Here is a 9563-nt window from a genome sequence, read left to right as displayed (position 1 = left end):
TGGGTCTCACCGGCAGCGTCTGGCCGTCGGTCACTCAGTCCTAGAAACTCCCGCCACGGCTCTCGTCCCCCTCCTTGGCTGGCTGTCTGCCCTCCCTGATGCAGGGTGCCCCCGGCTCAGTCCGGTGACCTGGTCACTGTCGACACTGCATCTTGGTCTTGGGGCCTGAGATACCATCTCACCGACGTCAGTCCCGGTCAGCCTCTCTCCTGGAGTCTGAAATCACACCCCCAACCTCCTGTTCACCGGATCCGTTCAGCTATCTGACAGGCGCCATAATCTGAAAGTGCTTGACATTCCCCTGGCCCCACATAAGCTCCTCACCCCCTTCCTGTCTTAGCAAACGCCGACTCCGAGTTTCCGACGGGGCAGACACACACGTTGCCCGTTACCTTTGAGTTCCTCCATTCTCTGGCGGCCTCCTCGCAGGCTGGCTCGCTCTGAAGAATACTCAGGTCCTGAGACGCTGCACAGCCACCACGACGGTATTTCTCACCTGCGTTAGTGCAAGAGCCCCTGGCTCCCACCCGTCTGCCCTGCAAGTGCGGTCTCCACACAGAGCCAGAGTGGTTTTGTCTTCACGTCGTTCGGGATATGTCACTCCCGTGATCCAGCTCAACGACCTTCCAGTCCCTCAGAGCAAGCCCAAGGCCTACGACGTCAACGCGCCCTAACAGTTCCTGCCTCTCGACCTCTTCTCTGAATGTTTCCCCATCACGCCTCCAGCGTGATTTTCAAGCCGCCAGGTCCGGGACTCGAATCGCAGGCGCCCGTGTGGGCGTCCAGCACCTTGAGCACCATGACACCTGCTGGCCCTCCTGATGTGGTTTTCAGGCCACCACGTCTGGGACTCACACTGAGCAGCTGGTCACGTGGGACCTGGCGCCTTCACATCCATGCCGCCTGCGGGCCCTGTCTCGTACGTTCGTAACGGGTCTCTATATTCTGTTGTCGGTCGGTATTTTGGGCGTACAGGTCTTGGCTCCATGAGTGAGTTATAACGCTCTGAACCTAGAGGCTTCGTTTGGATGTGAATTGCGCTTCCCTGAGTGGAGTGCCCCTGCATGTAGCCGGTTCCTCCGTCACTGTTCAAGGACAGAAATGACCGACCCTGGGAGCGATTAGGGGAGCCGAGCCACTTCTCAGAGAAGGGAGAGTTAGGGTCTCAAATCCTCCAATCCAATCCAGACACCCCTGGACCTCCAGCCCTGTAGCCTCAGGGGGCCGGACGGCCTTTAGCTGCACAAGAGGTCAGAGCATGTGTCTGGGCCATGGATTGTGAAGCAGGGACACGAGGTGATGCCATTCACTCATTCATTCAGTCGGTCGGTGGATTTTCACTGAGGACCCATTTGTGCCAGGTGTTCTTCAAAAAGGGCTGATGGTGGCACCGTGGTAAACTGCTCCGTGAAGCTGACCTGCACCGGAAGGATCCAGGTTCACACCCGGAGGCCTCCCCGAGTATGTCAGGTGCACATACGCCCACGATCTGGGGCTCGCTAAAGCCGGGGTACATCATGGCATGAAGACCTTGTTGGAGGGGAGCCGTCTCTGTCTCTGTCTCTGTCTCTGTCTCTTTAGGGTTCATGGTAGAAATAAATAAAAACACTGAAGCAGGGCCAGCAGGCGATGTAGGGGTTAAGGTGCTGGACTTCTCTAGGGCTGACCATGGTGTGACAATCGGATCTGGTGGCTTGAAAAATCATGCCACGCACATGTGTGTGCATACCCCAAATCCCAGGAGGGTAACGGAGGAGAAGGGAACGCGGTGTGGCCATCCCTCCTGGGGTGATCTCTCACTCCCGACCTCCCCACCCCAACCTCCGCCCCATCTCTCCCTGGCGAGCACAGACACTCTACAGCAAAGCAGGAACAGAAAGTGAGTTGTCACCGGAAACGCGGGCATCGCTGTGAAACCGGTAGGGCTTAACAGAAAACTGGTGAAAACTCTGGAACCTTGGTGAGCCTGGATTTGAGAGGGGGCTTGAAAATTGGGTAGAGTCAAGTGACATGGCAGACATGGGGCTGTGAATCCAGGACTGGCCAGAAAGCGGTGGGGAAGCGGGTGACGTGGGATGGACGAAGGAAAGAGGGGGCCTTCCGAGGCAGACCGGGGCATCTGCGCACGCTCACAGGCTGAGGTCGAGAAGACCGAGCCCAAGGGGGAACCAGGCCGGCCTGTGTGACCTTGTGTGACCTCGGCGAGCCAGTGAGGTGCTCCCCCTCCACCCCTGATGGCCCGCCGCTTGCCCAGACAGACCTCATCCTGCAGATGAAAGAGCGCCGCGAGCCCATGCACATCCGCATGGACGACTGCTGGCCCTCCTTCTTCACCGTCCCCGTCTTCAGGTCCAAGATGCGGCCTAGCGGGAGAGAAGGACATCGGTGTCAGCCGCCACCTCAGGTGGGAGAGGGAGAAGCAGGTGTGGGAGCGCCCCGTCCCAGTGCCCGCCAAACGGGGACCCGTCCTGGGACTCCCAGAGATCTCTGCAGGAAACTCAGGGCGCAAGGACGTCCTTCTGGTCTGACATGTCCTACTTCTTCCATGGGCTGCCCTGCTCTGTGGGACTGGCCCTGCGGTCACTCTACTCTGGCTTTTGCCCCCCTCCCACCTCCATGGAAAAGGCCACTGCCAAGGTCACCAACGTCCTCCTTGCTAAATACGAAGCCGGCTCTCCCCTCACTCCATCCCGCTGCCCTGCTGACCGCTACGGGACAGGATGCTGATCCTTGCAAAGAACTGCCCCTGCCCTTGGCTTGCAACTCCGCACTCCGACCTTTCCTCCTGTCTGCGCCTTCATTCCCCACACTCAGCCTTCAGCCGTCTTCTCACCCTTCACATGCCCGTGAGATTATTTTACAATTGGCAGAGGCACATGCGCTCCCCAGAGAGACAGAGAGGAGGAGAGCACCCCCTCAGAGGGCAGTCCGGCTGCGATCCCTCCTCCTCCACTTCCCCACCCGTCAGGCTTTGCGACACCTGCATGGACCCAGCATGTTTTTTTAAAACCCCAGGGCCAGGATTTGAACCCTGGTCGGCTATGCCAGATCAGTCTCCCTTAGCCACTAGGCCACGGGGACAGCCTGATCTACACCAAGGTTTTGCTGGTCACACCCAATGACCCTCCACCCACCCTCCATGCCAACCCCTCCATCATGTTAGCCCCAGCTCTGCAGCACCAGCGGCGAGCCGCCCCCCTCCAGGGCAGCATCGCCACTCCAGCCAAACTCCCCGAACTCGAGCACCCATCCAGCATGGCCCCTGGCCCCTGGCCATCCAAACTATGAGCTGAATAAACCTCGATTTTCTTTTTTTTAATTGCTAGAGGGTTTGTGCACTTACCAGAGACAGAGAGACACAGAGGGAGGGAGAGGGCAAGAACACCCCAATGGGGAACGGTCACACCACAGTCACCGTGCCTCCATTTCCCTATCTCGTCGGTTCTGGGGCACACGCACACGTGCCCTCTGTGGTCTGCATGCTGCCGGAGCCAGGACTGGAACTACGGTTGGCCCTGGGGCATCCAGCTTCTTTAACCGTCAGGCTCTGGGGTTGGTTCTAAACCTCTATGTCAACAAGCCACCCAGCTTCGGGTACTCTCTGCTGTGAGCACCGGACGGGACTAGAACATCAGCAGCGACCGTCGCGCACTTTTAGGTTCCTGCCGTAGAGCAGTTCATTTGCCTTTATACTGACATTTGCCAGAGAGAGAAGGAGATTTGGGGCGTGCATATGCACCTAGCGTGAGTTTTAAGCTGCTGGGTGCAGGACTCGAACCATGGTCGACCATGTAGGAGTCCAGTTCCTTAACGAGCATGCCACCTGCTGGCCCCCCAAGGTGCACCTCTTTAGGCAGGGCATGCACACTACAATCAACTCAGCTAAGAGCCCCACGTCTCAGTGGGCCAGAGCTCTGGCACGGCTGGCGTGAGGGATGCCCACGCGTCTGCTGATGGCGCTGTCTGCCCCCCAAGTCTGACACCTGTCCGTCTCAACACAGACGGCATCTTCCGCTGCCATGGCAGTGTGAACTGTCACTTGCTTTATCATCTACCAAATGGCACATGGTTTGAGCTGTGAAGCCAGCCAGCGCGAAGGTCTGTCAGATTCCAGGGAGCGCTCTGAAAATAAACCCCAGCTGCACAGCACATGAGCCACGGACCATGAGGAAATGAAAGAGCTCATTTCCACGATGTGCTGTCACGACCCGCGGGGACAACCGCTGCAGGGTTTATTTCTCCGTGTGCTTCTCCAGTTTCTGAGGACACAATGAACCCCCTTTCCAGCTCCTCTGGAATGAAAGCACGCCTGACTTCATAGAGTCGGGGGGTTCCTGCGAGGTTGTGTGTGAATTGGATTTTTGACAAAATTAATAGAGTCGAGACGCAGGGAGGCAAGTGGCCATCCCAGGGCCTGGGGCAGTGAGTCCCAGGGAAGGGACAGTGAAGGTGCCTCTGTCCGCAGGAGGCCCGGGTGCCAGGCCCGTGTGGTGGGGTCCCGGTAGAGAAGAGAGCAGAGAGGTCGCTGCTCTTTACGCCACTCCACACCCACAGGAGACTTGGGCCTGTGTGGAAGCATGGGTCTGGTTCCGAGCCCTTGTTCCCAGTGGTCCCTAGAAGGACGATCAATCAGGCCCGTGCTGACCCCTTCCAGAGTCCCTCCTCCACGCCCAGCCACCTCCGCTGGGCTGCGAGGGTTTGCTCTTCTGCAGCCGTAAGCCGGCCCCTGGGCTGGTCCCACCAGGCACCCATCCTGGTCTCCTGGGCCATGCTGAAACAACTGACCGCCCCAGTCACCTCTCCCCTGTGGACTCTTCCCCCCGCCTCCTCCAGGCTGCCCTCCGGAATGCTCTTCCTGAAATAAGCCACCTCCTGCATCCTCAGCTCCATAGAGAATTCCCTTGACTCCTTGCCTCAGTAGAAGCCACCTGACCGCCATTCCTCCGAGGGGAGGCTCGCATGCCCATGGCCCATACGCCAGGGGTCAGAGCTAGGCTTGGCCGGCTCATCACAGAGGCCCAGAAACCCACTCTACCGGAAGTTGTGGAAGCAGGTATTTGTCTGATTTGCTGTAGAAAGTAGAATCATCTGTGAGTTAATAAAGGAGTGAGTTTTCCCTAGCGAAGAAGGTGGCGCGGAGCCAAGCGAAGCTGCTCCACAGGCCGGGGTAGGAGTCTGAGCAAGTCACCTCGTTTCCCCGCGTCTCAGCTTCCGGGGCTGGAAAATGGAGGCAGACCCTCCTACTTCACAGAAGTCAGCGAACATTCAAAGACTTACACAGACGCGCTCAGCCAACTCCCTGGGAGAACTGCAGCGCACGCGACTGGCAGGCTCCAGGCAGCAGCCTCGGGACTCTCACGAGACAGCGTCTGGGATCAGAAAGCCACAGTCCGGAGGGTCTCCCAGGACCCAGCCCAGCCCCGGCCCGCTGGCTACTGCGGAGAGAGCAGGCGTCAGGCCAGCTCTCGAATAACGCGCGGAACACTGCCTTGAGCTGAGAGGCTGGACACTCGACCAACTTATCTTTCTCCGTAAAATGCCTTCCTTGTCATTGTCTTATCCGTGACACGGGGCTATGGGTGCATGGGAGAGAGCGAGCACCCTCCGCAGCGCTGGTCACGCCGTGATCCCAGCCACTGCCACGTGTCCGAGTCGTGCTCCAGGCAGACCGGGCTGAGGGGTCGGACCATCATCACTGGGACTTGGGGCCTCTTGGGAAGCACCTTACCACTGTGCCACTGAGCTGCCCTAAAATGCTTTCTTAATCAACTGTAAAACTGAGGATTTTAGAAAAATCTCTCTCTCGCTCTCTCTCTCTCACACACACACACACACACACACACACACACACGCACGCACGCACGCACGCACACAGCAAAAATCCCAGATAATCTTCTCTAGAGAGAAACACTGTTAGCTCGTGGGTGTATTTCCTGTCGCTCTGCTAGTCACGCTTGCCTTTTATTGGAACAAACCGGGGTCTCGTGGGATGTGTTTTCCACCTGATGCATACCCTCAAGGATTTTTTATTTTAACCACAAACCTTCTTTTAAAGGCTCTCTAGCACTGTAGCAAGTGGCTAATCTCCTGTTGAGCATTTCCTTTGTCCCCAGGTTTTCCACGTGGCAAACGACAACGCTGCGATCAACACCCATGTGCAGAAAACACGCCCACACCAAGCTGGGAGGCGTGGCTGAGAAGGGAACTCCTGAATCAGGTAAGGAGAAACGTCTTCAAGGCTGTGAAAACCAACACTCTAGGCTCAGTCTACGGCGTGGTGGGTAAGGTGACGGATCCCATGTGGGTGACCGCATGACTTGAGTCCCAAACCTGGCAACTTAAGAAACATGCCAGGCACATGTGTGTGTGTGCCCAGAATCCTAAGAGGAGAATGGAGAGGAGGGACTGCAGCACGGCCGAGACCTGGACAGAGCTTTCTCACTTTTTCTCTCTCTCCTTCCCTCTCTAGCAAGCACACATGCTCTATATCAAACTGGAAAAACAAACAAACAATAAAAAATCTAGTCTTTTTCTTCTTTTTTATGTTCTTTAGAGAGAGACATTTGCTAGAGGGTGCATGCACTTGCCAGAGGGAAGACAGAGAGATGGAGAGAGAGAGAGATCACCCCCTAGGGGGATGGCCATGCCGCAATCCCTTCTCCATTCTCAGAATTTTAGGCATGTATGTCCCCAGTCTTCTAAAGCTTATAGTGGACTTCCATCAACACATTCACTGATCATCAGTTTTTCTACTCCATGACAGGGGAGTAAGAATTATGGCCCATCCCACCTTTTTTTTTTTTTTTTTCATGAGACATTTTTGCTACAGGGCACATGCACTCGCTGGAGAGACAGAGAGACAAAAAGCAAGAAATCAACGCCCCCATGGGGGATGGCCATGACGCAATGCCTTCTCCATTTTCCTCTCGGGATCTTGGGCACACACACACACACAGGTGCCCGGCGTGAGTTTTAAGCCGCTGGGTCCGGGACGCCAACCTCGGTCAACTACGTGGGAGTCCGGCAACATAACCATTATGCCATCTGCTGGTCCCGCCCACCTCAAACTTTTTAACTATGATTTTGCAAAGACGGTTGAAAACATAAAATGCTTTAAGACAGAGTGTGGGCAAAGAGCCCAAATCTGGCCCACCACCTGTTCGTATGAAGTCTGATTAGACATCAGCCATGCGCATCCATTTACTTATCGTGGACGGCTACCTTCACAGCACCGCACTGGACAGGTGTGACAGATGTGACAGCCCCTGCCATCCGAAATACTGACGACCCAGCTCGTCATACGAAAGAGTTGCTGACTCCGCTCTACAAGAATGACCACACAGATTCTGAAACAGGGCATCTTTTCCTACGGCTAGAGCACCCTTCTATGATCGTGTTCAGTAAGCTGATTTTTAAGTAGTATTTTGGTTGGTAGGAACTTTTTGAGAAAGAAGAACCAGAAGTTTGTCTTGGATAAGATCACACAAGAAGGCTTTGTGCACATAAAAATGCTCCCCAGGCTACAAAAGAAATACAAATATAAAGTAGAATTATTTCATCAAAAGAACCCTTAAGACAACTGGAAACATCTTAATCTTGGTTAAAGAAAAAAAAAAAAAAAAAAAAAAGGAGGAGGAAAACCAAAATAGCAAGGGAAGCAAATGATTAGCGTCCAGAGCCCAGGGATGGCCCCATGATGGACAACATTTGATGTGGTTCCAGAAATGTGTGGCCCCCTGAAATGAGATCCCAGAGGCTAGAAGAGGCTTTGGTTGCTTGTTCCAGTGACAATGTGTTCTCATTCTCAAAAGGCTGACCTGTGCCGTAAGAGCAGCTGTGCACACAGGAAAAATCACCACCCACGGCACAGGAATCCGAGCAGGGTCCTGAGGCTGACTCCTGAGCAAACTCTGGAGCAGAGCCGCCTCCAGTGAGCCTAGGAGAGAACAGGCCTTCAACCGGCAAAGATGGGGCATCTTCCTTAGCGTTCGCTACCTCCGGCAGGTGCTTACACAGGGCTCAGACACAAATACACTGACTCACGTGTTGGAGCCAAACCAGAATGAGGATTCTGGGCGGGTGACAGAGTTCTATAGGACATCTGTCACTCCACCCACCCATCCCCTCCCCTACTTTTCCGAGAAACAGTTCTCATGCTATTCCTTCATCATGAAAGTCAAGAACTGAGCGGTCATCTTTTAAGACCATCTTGCCGCTCTGGCCATAGTGATTGGTTGAGTTAGCCATGTGACACAATCTGGGCCAATCACAATACCGCATTCATCCTCTGTCCATAGCGATTGGTTCCAAGACTAGGAGATGATCCAAACGAACCAATCAGAGTCTTCCATAGTCAGAAGGTGACCTTTCAATCCCTGCCCTTCTTTTTTTGGGGTGGGGGTGGCTAGACATGCTTCTTTGGCCTTCGTGGAGAATTGAGCCTAAGACAACAACACTTACTCCGAGACAGCAATGAAACAGGGCGAGTGTTTTTGTATGCTGAAATGTTTTGCAGAAATGATTTTTTTGCCCTACCTAACAGCCCTAGGAAGGTCACAGTGGCCGTGTGTACCAAGGCGGGTTGGGAAGAAGGACTTTAGAAACTCTAGAGAGTCAAAGACAGGCTACCTTTTAGTAGGTCCTCCGTGGGTTCTGAATACTCTGTGGACAGCCGAGCTCCTTACTGCCTGCACCCTGGGCAGACACTCCCAACAACACTGTCTCCTTGCCACCCGGTAGGCTGTACTCTTCCCATCAGGAAACCAAAGCCCAGAGACATGAAATAACGAGGCAAGATTGCCTCGCGGCTGAGGATTGGGAGTCAGGATCGGAACAAAGGCTGTCTGCTGCACAGCCCACCCCCTTCACGGTATCAGCTACTCTGGGGAGCTTGGACCCCCTCCCAGCAGCTGACAGCACCCACCACACAGAAGCAGATGGGCAGACGGGGACAGGAGGTCAGCCATCTGCAGGGGGTTGCAGCCAGCCTGTGGCAGCTTCAGGATCAGAAAGCCACACTGGGGAAATCTGGATTTTTTTTTTTTTAATTCTTATTGTGTATTTGTTTATTGCTTCTTTGGTTTTCCTTTCCATTTAATAAGGCCCTTCAGGCCTTTCTAACCTGTCTCGGCCATGGCGAGGGGACTTGGTGGAAGAGACCAACATCTGCTTCAGGGTGGAGTTTCAGGGAGAACAGCTCCCCCAGGGCTGCATGGCTAGAGTGACCACGGTTCTAGCTTTGTCAAGCGCTGGCCCGGCACTGGACTGCAGAGCTATCAGTAGCGCTTTTCATCCCCAGAGTGCCCTGGTTTGGACGAGGTTATGTATATATGGCCGTTCTGCAAGGTGATAGCCAAGAGGGACTCGGGGTGAGACAGACCCTACCCTGGGGAGGCTGGGAAACCCACCTAGACCTAGGCCGCCCGGCCCTCCTGTCCCTCCGCCCGGCCCTCCTCTGCCCCCAGGCAGGACTACGTTTTGTCTTTAGGGGGAGGGGACAATGCTGCAACAGCCCTGTGAGGGAAAAGGCATGCTGCCGCTACAGGGCCCCTCGGCCAGGAGGG

At 55.1% G+C, this 9563-nt stretch overlaps 1 protein-coding gene across 1 annotated transcript in view; it reads right to left on the bottom strand.

The window, feature by feature from the left end:
• The window catches only part of ARNT2 (aryl hydrocarbon receptor nuclear translocator 2), a gene marked incomplete at its 5' end in the record, with an annotated part of 112042 nt that overhangs the window by 60297 nt on the left and 42182 nt on the right, over positions 1-9563 (bottom strand). Inside the window, 1 exon segment of the mRNA XM_014585061.1 lies at positions 2261-2363. Within this exon segment, the coding sequence (XP_014440547.1) occupies positions 2261-2363 (103 nt within the window).

Source organism: Tupaia chinensis, unplaced genomic scaffold (assembly GCF_000334495.1).
Source record: "Tupaia chinensis unplaced genomic scaffold, TupChi_1.0 Scaffold000078_1, whole genome shotgun sequence".
Taxonomy (NCBI): Eukaryota; Metazoa; Chordata; class Mammalia; order Scandentia; family Tupaiidae; genus Tupaia; species Tupaia belangeri.
This window is presented reverse-complemented; position numbering and strand designations above follow the sequence as displayed.